A 20,045-nucleotide genomic window follows, 5' to 3' on the forward strand; every position below is an offset into this window, starting at 1 on the left:
ATAACTAAAAATGAACTCCTTGACGTCTGTTTAATGTCTGTTTCGTCACAAAGTTCTATATTTCAATTTTGATTTATTTCAGAGAAATAATTATATAAAAACCACAAAATCCAACTCAAAACCAAGCAGCAATTGCACTTACCGGTCTGCTTTGGATATACATACTAATTTAAACATAAAAATAATAGAAATTATACGTTTATTTGAAAGGGAAATTATTATCTAGATAGTGATGAAGTAAAAAAGTGAGATAAAATGATGTTAAGTCTTAAATATAACATTTATTTAGAAAATTAATTCTAAAATACACACATATTTGAATAGAGTTGTTAAACACTTTTAAATACAACTATAACAAAATACATTTGAAAATGTTTATTCACTGAAAACAAAATATAAACACTGAAAGAAGACAACAACATTATAGTTATTGCACTGCATTTGGCATAACTATTAGAACCTTTTACAGCAATGCAGTAACTACGTTTTGGGGGTCAAAGGTCAAATAAATCGTCATGATTTTTGCACCATACATGTAGAAATAAATGTCATATCACTTACCTACCTATAACCCATTTGGCTGGCCAGTTCAAAAACTTTAAAGCAGTTTTTACTCAGTTTTTAACCTTTGCGTAGTTACTGCAGTTTGACGTTATAGTGCAGTACAACTTATAGAAAAATAAAAGAGAGCAAACATGAAAGCAGTTAAATCAAACTTATTGAACTCGGCCTCTGTAAGCCCCCTTATCTTCAAATGGACAGCCACTATGACCTCCTGTCTGTCCTCCCTTCTGTCCTTGGCTCTGAGTTAAAGAAGCTGCACAGGATCAGTTGAATAATTGATCCATTTCCGGGCTGCACCTGAGCATCTACTTTTATTTACTTGAATGTCCTGGCCATCCAGCTGGCTCTGCCACCACACCGCCTCAAGCCAATTTGCTGGCCTCTTTCTCTATCCCCTTTAAAGCCACAGACCATATACAGTACTGGAAGTTTTAAAACGAACCAAAAGCACTTTTAGTTGCTCTTTTGTTGAAAAGGTCACACCTGTTTCCTTCTGACCACGAGCGATACATCCACACGGCAGAACATGCAGAAACAAAAGCGCCTTTGATCACTTCCAGTGGATTCTCATTGGAACTGAAGCCATAAAACTTGCCAGTGAAAAGGCTGAGCAGAAGGCATCGACGGTGTCTCTCTTATATGTAGACAGCTGCAAGGCCAATTCCTCACTTGCACCTGTATTTTGGCAATCCCTCAAACAGAAGAATGAAAGAGAGAGAAAGAAAGAAGTGTTTGAAATGTAATGACTTGAAGAGAAGAGTGGTTGTAGCACGTGTCCTTTGGGTAATAAAGCAAATTGGGGTGAAGTTGGGGCAGAGGGGGTGGCAGGCTGCACGTGTGCTGGGGCAAATGGGCTTTTGAAATCCTGAGGGGTACACTGCAAAAAAGGTGTGTGTAAAAACAAGATAAAAATACTAAATCTGAGGGAAATGATCCTGCTGCATGAACAGATAATTTCACTTGACAATATTTCTTATATTAAGATTATTAAATGTAGAAATAAGCATGTTGTACGCCTAAAATAAGAAATTAACTCTTAAAACAAGATAAATTAAAGCAGCAAGCAGCGATGAACTGGCCCGAGCAGAGTGACCTGACAATTATTTGTTTCTTACCAAGATAAAAAACACTTTAGATTTAGAAGAGTTAGATTTATCTTGTTTTAAGAGTTATTTCTTATTTTAAGCATGCAACATGCATATTTCTAGATTTCATTTAAGAAATATTGTCAAGTGAAATTATCTGTCCATGCAGCAAGATCATTTCCCTCAGATTTAGTGTTTTTATCTTGTTTTTAGACACACCTTTTTTGTAGTGTACAGCTTTCCAAAGGGACAAAAGAGATACCTGAAGAACTACTTCTTTTCTTCATTTTCTGTAAATCATGTTTTTCTAGTTGAGGGCGCTCTGTGGTTCCCTTCAGGCCAGAGCTGTTTCTTCATTTCTCACACTAGGGAAGCAAGAGATGAACGGTCCACCAGGGGCCAGCCATGCTGGACAGCCTGTTGGAGCTCTAGACGTTGCTTCTTTCCCTTGCTAATCAGAGCTTCACACTCCCCAGTCACGCCACCACCACGACCTAGGCAGGCATCCCAGATGATGGCCTCTTAGGACCCCTAAGGACCCCATATGAGCTGCTTTGGAGTCTGAAAGGAACCATGGATACACATTCACACACAGCTCCACAACAGCAACAGCCCCCATCTCGAAATGGGGTTTTTAGCTGGCAAGGCGCCACTGTCAGTGCATCAGTCACAGGAGGACATGGGTGAAGTCAGAGCCTGACAAATCCAGGGTATTATCAGGCCTTTGTCCAGCCTGCAGCTGTCACTTACCAGGCTAGTGGGAGAGGATGAGGGGGGCAGAAGGGAATTCATGACCTATCCCTGTAACCACAGAGGAGTATTGAGGCATTCGGAGATAAAACATATGGGAAGAAATAAAGAAGAAAGATGAGGAAAGAGAAAAACTAGAACATATTTTTATGAAGATGGGAAAGAGAGTAAATTGAAGAGGGAAAGAAATGTCGAGAGAGGGCTATATGCTTCAAATGCTTTCGTTTGATTGCAAGAATCATGGCAGATTGGACGATATATGCTGATTTCCTCTGAAGACTCTAAAAATGTTTTATCTTGGTCCCTCTCCCCTTCGAAAATGACCAGCGGTAATGCAGATCTAATCTTTTTCTATCATCGCGGTAGGTCCCAAAGGCTGTCCATCTCCCCAAAAATGCCTCATCTTTCTGTCTTTGAAATAAATGAAAGTCCACAGGGCGATGGAATAAAGATGAGCTAAGCCTTTGACTTGATGCAAGATTGCCAAAGGGCCAAAAACTTAAGAAGCCTGCCCCATCATCTGCTGTGTGGAGATACTGGGGCCAGAGCAAGAAACCAGATAATCTGATGGAATTTCAATCAGCAGTGATCAGATAAGAAATAACAGACCGTCTGATTTTAAAGTCACACCCAAGCCCCAACAGTTCAGGCTTTTCCACTTTACTTGGAAATGAACAAGTCTGTGACAACTCTCAAAACTCCTGTCAAACTTCTGGTGAAATGTTCCCCCCAGGATTATAACACTCTCGTTTCTCTCATTGTGATTGGCTGGAACTGGCCCCTGACCTTAGGTATGCTCATATGACCCATGTTACACTCTCAGTGATTGGATTACTTCTTTATTGGCCAGTGGCAATGTTTATAGTGCATACCGAGACCCAGCACTGCTTTGATCCACCAACAGAAGCCAATAGATGGACTGCGCCATAGTTTGCATCGTTGGCTTAAGCCTTGTGGTGTGTGAGACATCTGCCAAATCCTCCTGGATCAAAGGATGACTATTACACAGACAGGCGTCCACATACCCTCAACTGCAGCTTTAGAGGGCTCATGACCCCTGTCAACGGGTCCAGTTGAAAAACACAGGTGGGATGGGGGTCACACACATATATATGCAGAGAGATACATGCACACCATTGGTTCTTATAGCAAAAGCATTGACAAATGTGATCTTGGATAAGATGTGATTGTATAAGGTGTTGTGAATTTAATCTTCAAATGTGATTTACTCTTTACTTTTGGCTTTTTTGGCATAGTTTACTAGTTTTCATGGCAGCCTACATGTCAAAGTGTCCTTGAGCAAGATACTGAACCCCACCGATGCTGCGTTCATCGGTGTGTGAATGAATTCCCAATGGTGGCAGGTGGCACTGTTTAGGGTAGCCTCTGCCACCAGTATGAATGTGTGTGTGAACGGGTAAATGAGTGCAGTCTGTAGTTTGAGTGGTCGCAAATTGACTAGAAAATCGCTATATAAGTGCAGGTCCATTTAACAATTGATCATTTTGTAATAAGAGCCTCAAATTTGACAGATGCAGATAGATATATTGGGAACAAAACTGGTTATTGGGCCATCACAAACTGGCCCACAAAATAGCCTATCCCATTGGACCTATATACAATAACATAATCTAGATCCTTTTAAACCTAAAAACCAAATGAAGGTCTCACAATTGTATGGTCTTTTATAATGTAGCTTGAAATGTCATTAAACTATAATTGTGTTATAAAAAATCAGTAAAAAAAAAATTCATTTTGCCAGACAAAAGGGTACAAAAGCATGTTACATACCTACCGGCTGACTCAAAGTGTCACTCCATGGTCCACGGCAAGTTGTCTCACTGTGATCGACACTTAACATGATCAAAATGTGAAAAAGGTTCATGAAATTGTTCAAATAATATAAAGCAATCACACTGGCCTTTTCAAATACCTTTAATAGCATAGGACATGGTGTCAGTACATTCACGGGACACTGTAACATGACCTATGTTAATATGTAATTGTGCTCCTGCTTGTCATCAGAATGCCAATCTGCAATTATCCAATGTCCAGATTTCTTTTAAAAATATTAAGCTATAAGTACTAAATTTAATTTACAACATGTATAATAGGTTAGGTATGCCGTACCACAATAACGAGTGCTTATAATCCTTTCTTAATAAGGGAGAGGATGAGTTGGAGCAGCAGGAAGAGGCTGAGAGTCAGTAGAGGGCTTTCTATTGTTCAAATGGACCAAATGGACCCTTGTTGTTTGACCTGACTCTGCATGCCTCTGAATTCACAAGTTCACCTCTCCCAATAAGCCTTCAGAATAAGCTTTCAGCCGAGCTATAAATACAGCCGCGGTGTGACTTTACCGAATACGAGTGTCTGTAAAGCGAGGAGAAGAGCGACAGGGAGAGGGAGAGTGTGTGTCGACTCTTTCTGTGTGTTGCAGGAGTATGTTTGCATGCATTTGGGAGCGACATGGCCAACCTGAGAGGCCAAGTGCTGACATTTCAGCCTGCAAACACACAGATGAATTTTGAGCAAATCTTATTATACAGAACAAAATGAAGATGCCGGCTGTGAAAAGGCTGTGGCATATGGATACTTTATCTGCATGTTTTTTAATTACTTTACGAGCGGCAGTCCATTTTCCCATGACTCGCATTTTAAAAGAGGTCTTTCAGGGGAAAAACAGCACTGGGACTAAGCCCTGCAAGCTCATATGATCATGATGCAGACAGCCTGCCTCTACCCCTGAGTACACTTGCACAACCTGTGACCTTTTTACTTCATGCACAAACATGTGGCTGATAGCAAACTGATGAGCAGCACTCATTCATATTCAATCACACCCATCTATTGCTGGCTGTGGTGACACATTCATCCTAATTGCTGAGGTGGTCTGCTGACGTAAATTGCCACCAGTTTTTCTCAATCTTTTCTCGCGGCTCCTGTTCTCGAGGCCCATTACAGACGGTGATGTATTCACAGGGGAATTTATAAGCGATGACACCTGATGCATCGGCAACGATCATGCTGACTAATTACGCATTGAGGTGCCCAAGCATTGGGGAGCTCTAAGTAAAGGCGGCTGAATCCATCTTCTTTATGTATGGAGACAGGCCTGCTACCGGCTGTTACAGTGACAGTTGTGCTTGATTCCTACTCCTACCCAGTCACTGCTTGGCTTTCCAGCTCTTTTCTTTTTTACCATAGGAATATATTTACACTGGATATTTCCATGGAGTGTTTTCCAAGAATCCCATCAACTTGGTACCCCCCATGGTGGGTGGAGGACCAAGAGGAGAAGCCCCTGCAGATAATCTAGATATTGCACAGGCCTCCTTTGAACTGCCATGACAAATTCACCCCTCGTTAGATCCCACCCCCGCTCCCAGTCCCCACGCGCTGCAATTTCCATTTGTAGCACTTTGAAATATATATTGAAGTGCCTTGCTGCTAGTTCTTTAATTTGCCTGAGATCTTGTCTTCACTGATCTTCTCCCATTCCACTCCCCAGCTCTGCATCCGTCACACACTGGAGCAGATATTTGGTAATATATAGGCCAACCCTTTTTCTTAGATTGATGCTCGAGTGTGTGAACTAAGGGCAATAGGTCTTATTGTGTAGACAGCCTATATGGACTCAAGCAGTCTACTTTATAGCCGGGGTTGTGGCCCTTTTTCTGGATCCCCAGCTGGTTCCCACTGCCCCCACTGGTTCTTCTAGCCCAGTGGTGCACGTTTGAGATGCTGATGCTAGCACTGACCCTCCCTTGAGGGTCAAAGAGAAAAATTTACGAGGCTGTTTGTTTGGAGTCAGCCTGGTCTTCTCCTTGGCCAGCCTCAGGGATTAAACTAATTGCATGCATTGGACTTCCCAGATCTATGTTTGGTCTTTTCCCACCCATTACAGTGTCTTGAAACCTCTCTCCAGAGCAGGGAACATGGCATGAGAAGCAGGCGTAGGAAATGTAAAGAAAATGTATTCAGAAATGCAGATGTGTTTTTTGTCTTTTTCTTCTCAATTGCTTGATATGTGAGTGTATTTATGCTTAGACGTAGCTGGTCTTTGGGGAAATCATGAAACCTTTGGATTAAATGGTGTTTTGAAATTTAACATATGGACTCAATTTGCGTATGGAGTATGTAGCATTGGGTAGTCATACAAAAACAGCTGATAATGGTTTCACACAATCTCGAACCCATCGGCTATTGGTCTATAATGATTTAGCGTCTGGGGGCAAGGGCAAGTATTTTTTGGGGTTTTGGTGTAGCCCGCGGATATCCGATAGACTTCCTCCTCTGTGCCTCGGTCCTTGCTTACAGCCTGATTAGCAAATTAAAATGCAAGAATGGAAGTTGGAACCGAGAGATGACATCTACAAGCAGATTGTTTCACGAGTGGACAGTTAAGATAGCTAAGATAACCAGATTGTACTTAGGGATATGCATTCCACCATTCTTGCTGTCTTCATGGACTGTTTACACAAAGTCAACTACAGCAGTGGTTCTCAAATGGGGGTACGCGTACCCCTGGGGGTACATAAAGGCACTCCAGGGGGTACGTGAGATTTTAAAATATACATTTAAAAAGTAGCATCCATGCAAAAATCGTTTAAAAATTATTATTTAATAAATATTTTAGGAAAATATAAGTACAAGTCCATAAAATTAATTTTATATTCAGTAGGCTATTCAATTTCATGATCCTAAAAACCCAGAGTGTCCCCCATACCAGGATGGTTGGACCCAACCTGTCATATGCCACCTGGCATCACCTGTCAATCACTTGAAAACTCAAAGATGGAGTTGTGGTTGGAGCGTAGCAGTTATAGTTTTAAATGGTTATGGTCACTGTTTTTATCACATTAGTTTGAATCAATACAATTTAGTGATGAGAAAAATTTGCAAGAAATATAGTCATGGATTGTGGATGTTTGAAAAAATATTTCACAATGGGTACATCACTGAAAAAAGGTTGAGAACCACTGACTTAGATAACTAGATTGTACTTGGGCCTATGCATGCCACCATTCTTGCTGTCCTCATGGACTGTTTACACACGGTCAACTAAAGACTACTAACACGTGATCGGTCAATCCTACCACAACTACGAACTGAAACCATAACACTTCCAATACCAAAATATGGTCCCATTAACTACAGATTCTGCATTCATATTCAAATATCTGTAAATAGAGCTTATTGTAACATAACTCTTGTGTGCTTCATTGGTAGTTAAAAGTAATAAAAACTTGCATATATGGGCAAATCCCATCGTTTAACAGCCTGTAAGTGTTGCTATGGATTTTTACATATTCTCTATGTAGCTCTGTTGTTTATAGACTACAATTAAGCCATTTAATTTCTTTAACAATGCATATGCTATTTAAGCAACCTCATGCCAATATAAAGGGAACATTGATTTAGCAATGAACAGTAATAGAAGGACTTCAACACACCCTAGAAGCATAAGCCACCTCACACCCCGATGAACCACTTAATTGCCCACATCCACATAAAAGGCCTAATGTACACTCCCTGCACTCCCACACACATAAAACTATAGGAATCAAATGGACTATAACTAATACAATTGATTTTGATCAGGCAGTACGAATAACACGATAACTGTGTCTCGCCAAGTGCTACTCAGGGGCATGCAGTGGGATGCGTCTGGCCTTTATGAGCTGCTATTTGTTGTGCTTTTAATGAAGCTTGATTGGCAGCATGTCCTAGTGCCCATTATCATCAGAAGGATGTGCTCATTCTAATCTGCAATTATCACCATAATTGCACCCAGAATCCTCTGGGCCCAAATAAGCAATCACTTCCACTGCTGGCGTGCCACCTGTAAGTGCTCCTCAGGAGGACTCGCAGAATGACAGGGTAACAGGTCCTGGCTGACTTGGTTTCTTTCCCCTTCTTCACATCCTCTTGATTAACCTTTCCCTTTTTCACCCAGCACCATCCCGAGAACAGCCCTGCTACCTTTATCTCCCTTTCCTTGCTTCATCCTATCCATCCACTCCCTATATCTCAGAGCTCCTATCCCCTCCCAGCACAAATTCCTAACCTTTGGTCACTTTCATCCCTGCGGTATGCATAAATACAGGTCTATTATCAAGCCCGTTGTCTCACCATAATTATGCATTTTGTCATGTGCTGCCTCTGTAGCTGGTGATAAAAGCAGAGCCTGATTAAGCTGAGGGAAGGCTATTGATTCCTATTGACAGGCCCCTCAAAGCCCTTTAATGAAGGGGATGTAAATGAGGGTTTTCCACAGTGTTTAATGACTGCGTACCATAAAAGGCCAACATTCTCCTGCAGACTAAAAGGGACATGCATCAGTCACAATGGTGCACGGGGGACACTTTCAGCTATAGGGATGTTCAGGAGCAAAGGCTGGAAGAAGGGAGGCTGGGAAGAAAAGCACATAGAGATGTCAGTCAGCTATGCAGAAGGGAATTATAACTGTCAGATCAAAGGCTCCTCAACACAATTTAAAGGGGTGTTAGGGTGGTCAAGTGAATTATTCAGGCATGAAAAAGCATCAGCAACAACAGACTAATGGCCAGGTGTAATTCCAAAGTGAGGGCTTGCTGAAAAACGCTATATGGATTCAAAACAACTTGTCCCACTATTTCACCTCATCTTTTTCTCTCTCCAGCAGTCAGATGGCTCCCAGTAACCACGACCGGATACAAAGGCTGAGGCACGAGTTCCAGCAGGCCAGGCAGGAGGATGACGTCGAGGACCATAGGCACACCTACAGCTTCAACCAGTCCTGGGTGAGTGTTCGATAGGAGCTGCGCTCCATCAGAGTGGTGCTGAGCTGCACAGACCCAGATACACACACTCTAAAATACGCTACACCCAGAGCTCTTAGAGTGATTCCCCCGGATGCACCACTGGACTCAGATTATCTCCAAAGCCACCAGCTGCTTAATGGATTTCTTACACTCAAACGATTTTATTCCTGAATCTTATTTCTTTGACTATCTACTTGTGACATGACCTAACTTTGATCACAGTTGGGCGTCACTCTGTAAAACAGCATAATAATATCATTATTTAGTTTGTATACCTCTGCTCTGGTGACAGCCATGGCAGCAGACATTGGCTGTATCCCAGAGTCAAGGATCCTTCCTTGGTAGGATCCTTCCTTCAGGGTCGGGACCTCCAGAGACGAGGCCAGAGTCCTTCCTTTCACTGTAATAACGCACAAATGGAACAGCCTTCAGAGTGTGCAGGTGTGCGTCATTGCGGAATTTGACGTCCTGCTTAAATTCTGTGCTGCAGCTTAAAAACAGTTATTTATAAATAACAAGAAAGGATTATAGTGGACTTTCTGTCCCTGTTAACACAATAAACAAATGTATCATTTTCTGAATGGCATAGCCACATATACTTTGCACATAGTACATCATCATCTGACGCATATAAAATAATTAACAATAACTTTTGCAGAAATCAGCTTAACTGAAAAGCGTCTCTGTGTACCCTGAAAAGCGCTCTATAAATAAAATGTATTATTATTATGTGATAACATTCAGTGTAAACTGAAAATACTTATATATTTAAATGCATATTGCGCCGCTGGCGTCACTGTTTCTACGCTCGCCATTTTTAAATCTACCCGTAGACTGGTGTGTGCAAGGCATTATGGGTAGTCGGAGCACACGGAGGATACACACATGCATCCTTGGAATTTGGGCAAAAGGTTAAGGGTCACTCTGACCTCATGTCTGCCCCATTCTTTGAATGCAATTTCTCACAAGCACCATGAGGGTATTTCTTTATATTCAGCAGAAATGTATACTTGGACTCAAGAATGGACTTATAAGATTTGGGCGGGTCAAAGGTCAAAGTTACCTTGACCTCAGTTTTTTTTTTTTTTGGCATAGCTCAATAATTAATTGTAAGTCATGGCAACATTTTAAACAAATGTCAAATAGGATAAATAGGAAGTGATGATATTTCATTCACAAAAGGTCTAAGGTCATCTTTCCTGTGACATCACAATATTCTGCAGATACATTTTCCTGGTCATTATTGAACTATTTAACTCAGGTACAGAAGAGGAGTATGTGACTATATTTAATACTTGGTCAGCTACTAAAGATGTGTGTGAAGCATACACATTTAACCCTTTGGAGTCTTGGGCTATTTTGTCAGTTTTTGAATACTTTTCATTCTGCCACTTAAAAAGTGTTTACTGCGCTAGTGCATATTTTCAGCACTTCACCTATTTGATCTGATAAATATTTTTTCACTTTGACTTACTGGATCAACATTTTGAACCCAGGATACAGAAAAAAACTTTTTTTAACTTACAAAACATAATCATGCTCAGTAAGAATTTTAATTGTTGCAGATGTGAATATATATATAAAATGAGGATCTAGTTCTATATGTCATACTACATGTATTTGGCCTTATCATCTGCTTTGCTCTGCCTATCATCATCAAACAAAAACTGGCAGAGTTTGAAGGCAGAACTTTAGGGGGAACTTGATGTCAGGGCTTGAAGTTTCTTCATTATTACCCCATGACATAATGAAGAAGTAATGTGTCAGTGGTTTTGTGGACCCCAAAAGGTTAAGAGCTTCTTTGTAGCAGCATTGTCTACTGTCATGGAGTCTGAGCAGACACGGATGTTAGCAGCAACTTGATTGGTTGGCAGAGGCATACAATTTTATTTGATCTTTTATTTCTTTGCAGCAAGTACAAACAACAAGATTTTGTAGTTTTAGTGTTGCTACAATTAGACAATACCTTTTTCAAATGGTGTTTTCTTGATGATTAGAGCTATTACTCAGTTTATTTGATCGAATATACAGTAGATCAAATATTAACCCTTTATCAGGCAAAGAACCATATTTGGTAACTTGAGCGGACATCTATAACAGGTCTCCTCGCTCTCCGTGAGCTCATAGAACCACATGGGTTTCTACATCAGATAGTGACACTGTGGCATCTGACCAATCAGTAAATCACACAAGATTCAAGCTTTCCTTTATTGTCATTGGATTAAAAAAGTATACAACTAAATTTACGTGTGCTTTTCATATATAAGGTGCTTTAAAAAAGACATTCAGACATTACACGTATGTAATAAGTAGTCTAAAAGATAACAAATAGTTTAAAGGTAAAAGATAAAGTGGTGATGGATGCAAATTATGTGTTATTGTCTATGTAGGGTTGCTGTGGGAAAGAGACTATCATAAATATAATAGTAATAATGACTCAATTGACCTCGATTTGCAATATAAAAATGAAACATTTTGCAAAAAGTCTTGTAATATCCTCCAATAACACTTCAGGGTTGACATTTTCAATTTCCAGGAGTGACCTATAAAGGGTTAAAGTACATTTTTCCAGCTGATGTTAGTGAAACAAAGTGAAAAAGAAAAACAATGAGCATGAATATGAAATGTTTCTGTGCTCCTTCCCCAGAGAAGACATCTTGTTATATATATCTGCAGCCTGCAATTAAGTAGAGTCATAAATTCCTGCATCCCGGGATTAACTATAATAACAATCTTACTTGTGAAATGAATAATAATTGATTTAACACAGTATGAAGCTCCACCACAACATTAACTTTCAATTGTTCCATGAAGTGGCTCAATCGCGTGACATCCTTTTGGAGCGTCAGTGTTGTACGACTGCCAAACTCTCTGACTCATGTCGCTAAAACTTTCAGCTTCAGCCCCAACTTCTGCCAAATTTCTTTGACTAATTTCTAATTCCCGGGTCCAACCTTTGACCTGGAACTAATTGCTAATTACTCACATCTGTCTGTGCTCTTTCTGTCTTGAAAACATGACACACTTATGGCGGGAAGGAGGCAATGACAAGGGGAACATTCGATGGCAAGTGACTATACAGGACTTGGGAAGAGAAATTGAACACAGTGAGGCACACTGTTCATTTTAATTTCCATTAGATTAAAAGGGATTTTTAAATTAAGAATTTTTAAATTAAAATTTGAGAGTTTTTTTAAGCCGTTCTCCTCTACCGTGATTGATCTGAACCAACAATGGGATTTACTCCTCATAATTGGAAAAATGTAATCAAGTTAATTCCTTTGTTAATTCATTCAGACCTGATCTCATATCCCTTCCTGCTGTGTAACTGTGCCTAGAGTTTAAATAAAGAAACACTTTAATTTTTCCACATACCCTGTTATATTACTGATGATCCTAACATGTGGGGCCACTATTTACTTAACTCTAAATTCTTACTTTGTTAGTACTTTGGATGACACTTTATTTAAGGGTCACACATCCTCTTATTTCTAACTATGGCCAAACAATAATGGAGCCAAACTCATATAACCAAGCAGGAACAAGTTAGAGGTCAAATATTTGTATATTTTAGCTGTTAAATGGCTTGAGACAGACTGATTTTTTGCCCTGTGACTCTCCTGACCTGGTTCTAGAGAAAAGATGGCTAATTGTTACACCAAGCAGAGCTATTTTCTAAATTATGGGTCACAGTGTCAGACCTTGAAAGTAAAAATATTTGGCATCCAATTATCAGTGTCAGTTTGTCAATGAAATTGGTTTGGAGTGGAGGTTTAATGTGGCAGGGATCTTTGTTTTCCTATTGTCTGGATGGGTTTTAGTTGGACATAACAGCATATTTCCCACCATGTTTTTATACAGAGGAAGGCAGACTTTATTTGTTCTTGATTTCCTACAGTTTAAGTCCCACTGATGACTGAAAACCACTGTGGGCAGACATCTCTCTCCACTGTTACTCTTAATCTCTCTCTCTTTCCATTCTCGCTCTCAAAGTGAGATGTTAACTGTTTGTTCAGCACTAAGCAGTCTCAGTCTGTCTCTCTGAGCCTCTGAGCTCCTAATTGCTTGTGATTGTTGACATTGTTGAGCATACCCCCACTACTCCACTGGTAATAAGATATAGGGCCAGCCCTAGAGTATTCAAGTCTATTTTATTAGTCCTCTTTCATGTTATTTTATTCCGGAGAACAAGGATTCACAATGGCAGAGCTTGTTAGGAGAGATACAGGCGAGCCCATGCTATGTGTTGACACCACATTAGAGGAACTCGAGGGAAATCCTGTCTTGAAGCAGGACGGATGAGGCTCTATGAAAGGCGGATGGGGCAACATTTTGATATGAAAAGCGTTGGTGAAAAGAAGAAAAAGACAAAAAGGTCTTCAGAAATGTACATAAAATAAACCAGAGAAATAACCTTTTACTCCTACATATTTTTTGACTGATTAACCCTTCGAAGTCCACAAAAGCACCGACACATTACTTCTTCATTATATCATGGCATAATAACGAAGAAACTTCAAGCCCTGACATCGAATTCCCTCTAAAATTCTGGCTTCAAACTCTGCCAGTTTTTGTTTGATGACGATAGGCCGAGTAAAGCAGATGATAAGGTCAAATATATGTAGTATGAAATATAGAACTAGATCATCATTATATATATATATATATATATATACATCATTATATATATACATCTGCAACATTTTAAATTCTTACTGAGCATGATTATGTTTTGTAAGTTAAAAAAACGATTTTTTTCAAACTCCAGTTTTATGTTTTGGGTTTTTTTTCTGTATCCTGGGTTCAAAATGTTGATCCAGTAAGTCAAAGTGAAAAAATATTCATCAGATCAAATAGATGAGTGAAACTCAGTGAACACAGTGAAAACTCTGCATAACCTTTTAGAAAATGAACTTGTTGCATCCAACTGTGTTTCTATGTGTAGGTAGAAGCATTATTGTTTCTGGTTTCTTGTCAACAGCATTTCTAGAAAGAGTAAAAACTCAACATTGTGGCTGTGTTCGTTTAAACCTATTAAGGCAACTTTTTGTAAAGAAATTGATACGTCTCTCTTTTCTACAATGGATTTGGCTCTGAGTCATTGCCCAACGTTGTCCGCAGTGATGAAAGTGAGACCTCTGTGACCTCCACTCAAAACATTCAGTGAATGTAACCATGAAAAGGCAAGATGCTAGAAAAGGCAGTTAAATGCCTACCACATCAAAGTCTGCAAAACTGCACTTTGATGCACACTGTCCCTGAGTACTCAAGGTTACAGAGTAATGGCTTCCACACAGATCTACAAGCCAGAACAGGAGCAGCTGCAAGCATCTCAAGGCACGACTCAGTTTTAATATTTATACTGTATGTTTCTTAGAAAAACAAACCGCTCAGGTTTGCTCAATCACTTATCCAGATATGGTGATTATCTGACAGAACAATCTCACCTCAACATCCATTTATTAGCTTCTGGGGATCGTGTCACATGATATTCATCAGCAGATGCAGTGGAAATATACATTTCCATCTTTTTTTCTGGGCACTTTAGGGGCTTTTTCATCCATTTTGGTGTTAATTTGAGTTCCACCATTCAGTCTTTGTAAACAGCTGTTTGCAAAACAATCTCAATCTCTAATTTAGAAGCTGTCCGGAATATTTTGTTCACATTCCACAAGCTTCATCAGGGGTAATCAAGACTCAAAATTAAACGTATGTATTTACACATGCGACATAGAATCTGACTTTGTTACTTTTGCTAAATCAATTTAAAATAACTTAAATGTTTACTTTTAGTTTCAGACAGGACACGAACACCTCCCATCTCCCTTAACAGACTTTATCGGTCTTTCAGATTCAGATTCAGAATACTTTATTAGTCCCAGAAGGGCAATTCAGTTTCACAGTCAGCCTGTCCATAGTCCAAACAAAAACAGTAGAAGAAATAAATAAATAGTACATTGACAACAACAATAACAACAACTAGTTAGCGAACAGCAGAGCGGAATGCAGAATGATTTCAGTTTATACTGCATTTTGTGCATTAAGCAGCCTGATGGCAGAGGGGATAAATGAATTTGCATACCGATTTGTCTTCCGAATCGTCACAAAATACCACTGACCTGAGAGCATGATTGGAAACTCCCTGCCAAGAATGTGATCAGGTTGGGTTATAATTCTAGTTACTTTCAGGACCACCCGCATCGTCCAAAGGGAGCTGAGGTCCTTAAACTGGACTCTGTGATTTTGGAGCATGTTCTGATGATGCCATTCAGACACTTCTTGCCTTTCACAGAAAGACAACCAAACCAGCATATGAAAGAATAATTTAAAAGACTCTAAATAAAACTTTGATAAAAGGTACATGAAATATTTCTGTTGACACCGAAAGAGTTGAGTTGCCTCAGCAGATGGATTCTCTGGTTTGCTCACTTAACAATGCAGTGTTTTCACTGAATTCCAGATCTGAGTCAAATATGGTGCCCAAATACTTGTAAGATTGTACAATTTGTACGTCTTTACCATGGATGGTGCTGGTTTTGGGGTTGTTTTGACAAATTCAGTGAGAGCACAGCCGTGTAAGACTGTGTCGTCTGAGAATTTGACAAGATGGCTGTTTTGGAGGATCTGCAGCTATCTGTATAAAGGATAAAGGATTTAGACTTTGTACTACATCACCTGACTTGCTGCTGTGCATGGAAAACTAGGGGCCCAATATTTATGAAACTTGGTGGAAGGGTGTGGCATTGGTCAAGGAAGAAACCATTTTGGAGAACATCTAAATTGCAGGGTGGATACACATTTCTTTCATTAATATTGCAAGATAGGGCATGACCTTAGCAGAGGTCTGTATTCCCTGAGTGCCTTTCTAGTTTTATTTCATTTGTTGCTCAATAGTACCCAATATCCTCTTGTACTGATTCCAAACAAACCGCTGTAACATATTACCTCTTGGAAATGTTCCTCTTTTGGGAAGAAAAAAAAGCAGCAAATGTACAATAAAACGATCATTATAATGAGGAACAGGTATAGAGGGAGCACAAGGAGCAGTGTGAGGTGTGAGGCTCCCTCTCTGTGAGTTTGACCCCCAGCTTGTCTCTTGGGTGTTTGAGACCGAGCTCAGGTATGTCTGCTGTGAACGCCTGTAATGACAATGCTGAGGTCAGTCCTCGAACCCCCAGCTCCTCCTTAATGGAATAATGACCGGGACACGAGAAGCCCTGTCTATCATGTAGCCCCCAAGCCAACACACACAATTAGAGCTGGCATGTTTTCTCTCCCTCCCTCCCCACTACTCTGTGAGAGGGGATTTCCAGATGTTCATCATAAAGCGCTATGTATTTTCCAAAGAGTTGCCTTTTTCTCTCTTGCTTTCCGTCTGCGGCAATAAAATCAATTTGTGCTGTTGGGTTGGAGCGCCAATGAGCATGACCACACAGAGGAGCGTGAGCGCCATGCTGGTAGCTTGGATCAAACACACCAACAACAGCCTGTAAAGACCTTATTTATGTGAATTCTTTTGATTTTATTATCGCCCTGTCTTCTGCTACCAGGATACATGTGTCTACAAGCATTTGTTCTGTTTATGCAATGTTTGGTTGAATATGCTGCTTTGATGGTTCTGGGTGCACTGCTAACTCTTTCCAATGGGATCATGTGAAGAATAAGCCACTTTTAGCCACAGTCACTTGACTTCCCAGGGGCTAAGGGTTAGAGTTTAGACAACGTAGCTCTGTGCCATGACCGTGTTTGAGCCCGTAGCTGTAACCAGTCACAGTTTGCTGCCAAGCAGGGCTGTATGTAAGAATTTTAATGAATTTGTCGTTTAATTAATTGCATATACTTGCAAGTGAATAACTGAGACAAGAATAATCATTCTCCAACATATTGTTGCATAGCAAATGTCAAGCCAGTTGACTCTGCAAGCTGTTTTTCACAGAGCCATAGCAGAACATGACAGGTGACCATATCATACTGTAAAAATCAGCAGGAAAATCATTTTGCCACTCTTGATTTTATCGGTGAGAGGATTCTCTCTTCATGATGCATCTTGGACACATGTTGCTCTATCTCACACCCATCACTGTCAAGCCAGGCTCAAGTCAGGACTTAGATGCAGAGCAGGTGAACTTAAAAGTTTCTTTATTCAGAGAATGCAGCAGGGTAAATCCTCACAGAGTGAAAAAAAAAGGGCTATGAAACACCTGACTCTGAGTAAAACTAAAAGATAACCACAGAACCTATCTACACTAAAAAAAGAAATATAAAAATCCTAATCTAAGATAAAGGGGAAAAAACTAACTAAACTCTCAGCGGGAAAAACTATTAAATAATAACACCTACAAACAAAAAGCGCTTCAAAAGGGAGGAACAAAACCTGATAGGAAAAATAAAAGATTCTACTAAAACATTATGGAAAAACTGGATCAGGACTAAAGGGAGGAAAAATAATAAAGAACACCAATATCACTCCAAAAGGAGGAAAAACAAATGGCTAACTCAAAAAGCTATGAAACTAAGAACTGCGCTTAACTAATAAATTCCAAAGAAAAATCACTCTTGTGAGGAATCCAAAAGGGTGAAAAACAAGACAAGCTGTGGCAAGAAGGAGATAAGTGGCTGGTATGGTGACAGGGTCAAACACACTGGACCAAGACAAGGGAAAACACAGACTATTGGAACACATGGAGGGAAGGGAGCACCAGGTGAACACAGACTATTGGAACACATGGAGGGAAGGGAGCACCAGGTGAACACAATCGGTAATTAGGGGAGACAATCAGACAGATGACACACGGGGAAGGGCAAGTGACCTGAAACGAGAGGAGAGTTACTATTTCAAAATAAAACAGGAAATAACTAGACCAGAACAAAAAATAAAACACCACCTCACCGCGGTGTGACACTGTCATCTCACAACATGGTCTCACAGGAATCTGTGAAATAGCCACGGATTTGCTTAACTCAAAATCCGTGGAATAGCCACAGAATCACTCAAATTTCCGTGAAACTGACACGGATTTCGCTACAATGCAAGTTAATGACAGTCATATCCTGTGGCTATTCCAACATACAAAGTGATTATGTACATTCACTGAGTGAAGATTTAGAAAATAAAACATATATTTCTCGCTAGAAATGTGATCAAAATCCATTTTTATCCAGAAACTAAGTCAAAATATTGATTTTTTCACTAAAAATGAGAGAACTGTCCGCCATGTTTTTTGTTCTGACCGCCAGGACCTTGAAAGTCACGTGACTTGGAACAAACCAATAGCCAAGGGATATAACTGTCATTAACTTGCATTGTAGCGAAATCCATGTCAGTTGCATGGAAATTTGAGTGATTCCGTGGCTATTCCACGGATTTTGGGTTAAGCACGGATTCCTGTGAGACCAGGTTCCATTGATAGTTACGGAATGACGCAGATGTCATTTTCACACCCAGCGACCACATTGTATAAGAAGCATTTACTTGCACCAATCTGAATGCTGGGTTTGTTGGTCTTAAAATGAAGTGTGGTCAGTCACATTGTTGGTGCATTGCTATCTTGAGGTAGCAGAAAATGATTGTGCCATTGTCCAATAAAAATGTGGTTTAAAGTCAACTGCACAGTGTTTTCTTGCTATGTAAAGGGTGCATTATTTAGATAAACAGACATCAATCAATCTGATACACTCTTTTTGTATCACTGTATAAACCTGGACTGTGTGTGCGACTTTTTGGATGAGTAATAGAACACAGAACGTTGATTAACATAAAATCCTGGCCAATACTGTTGGCGGTTTGGAGATTTGAATAATCAATGCTGCTGATCCTGGTGGGTAACTGCACCCAGTTTCTCTCCAGGAGATGCAATTATAGTTTCTGCTGTACTACAATTAGCCAAAGTCTTACCCAAGCCATTTCTATAAGGACAAAAATGGCCCAAGCCCAGCTAGAATTGACCCAGCATGTCGGGGCGCGTCAGACCTCATACCTGTCTATCAGCAAAGATGACTTTATTTATCCTGCCAGGCTGTAACAGTCATCTCTAATCTCGTGTCAGATCATCAGGAGACTAATGCTAGCTGTCCATATGCACTCCAAGTTGCTGTCAAAGTCACTGCTGCCTTGCACTTTAACTTCATGCACAAGCAGATTTGTAGAATCCTTCATATATATAATGGCAATGCGCCAGATGCAGGCACATCTGTTCCTTAAAGAGACCAGGAGATGACACTCTGATTGGTTTAATTCATGTTACGACCACACACTTATGATTAGCAAGTAGAGACTAAATACAACCTCATGGCCCCTAGTGCCTTACCTTGAACCCAGAATATGCACGATTATGCACAAGCAAAAGTGGAGTTGGACACAGCCTAAATGCATTTGCATTATGTACTTCAGACAATATGCTTGTTTAAAACGAGCCTGTGCACTGCAAAAAAGGTGTGTCTAAAAACAAGATAAAAACACTAAATCTGAGGGAAACGATCTTGCTGCATGGGCAGATAATTTCACTTGACAAGAATTCTTTAATTAAGATTACAAAATCTAGAAATAAGCATGTTGAACGCTTAAAATAAGAAATGAACCCTTAAAACAAGATAAATTAAAGCTGCAAGAAGCGATGAACTGGCCCGAGCAGAGTGCACTGACAATTATTTGTTTCTTACTGAGATAAAAAAAAATTCAGATTTAGAAGTGTTAGATAATTTATCTTGTTTTAAGAGTTGATTTCTTATTTTAAGCGTGCAACATTCTAGATTTAATAATCTTAATTCAAGAAATCTTATCAAGTGAAATTATCTGTCCATGCAGCAAGATAATTTCCCTCAGATTTAGTGTTTTTATCTT

General features: G+C 39.9%; 1 protein-coding gene across 1 annotated transcript in view; it reads left to right on the forward strand.

The window, feature by feature from the left end:
- LOC131962165 (partitioning defective 3 homolog) overlaps positions 1–20,045 on the forward strand; it is a 572,304-nt gene that overhangs the window by 529,418 nt on the left and 22,841 nt on the right. The window contains exon 22 of the mRNA XM_059327127.1: positions 9,064–9,184. Within this exon, the coding sequence (XP_059183110.1) occupies positions 9,064–9,184 (121 nt within the window). The remainder of the gene's footprint in view (positions 1–9,063; positions 9,185–20,045) is intronic.

The sequence above is a fragment of the Centropristis striata genome, chromosome 23 (assembly GCF_030273125.1).
Source record: "Centropristis striata isolate RG_2023a ecotype Rhode Island chromosome 23, C.striata_1.0, whole genome shotgun sequence".
In the NCBI taxonomy this organism is placed as follows: Eukaryota; Metazoa; Chordata; class Actinopteri; order Perciformes; family Serranidae; genus Centropristis; species Centropristis striata.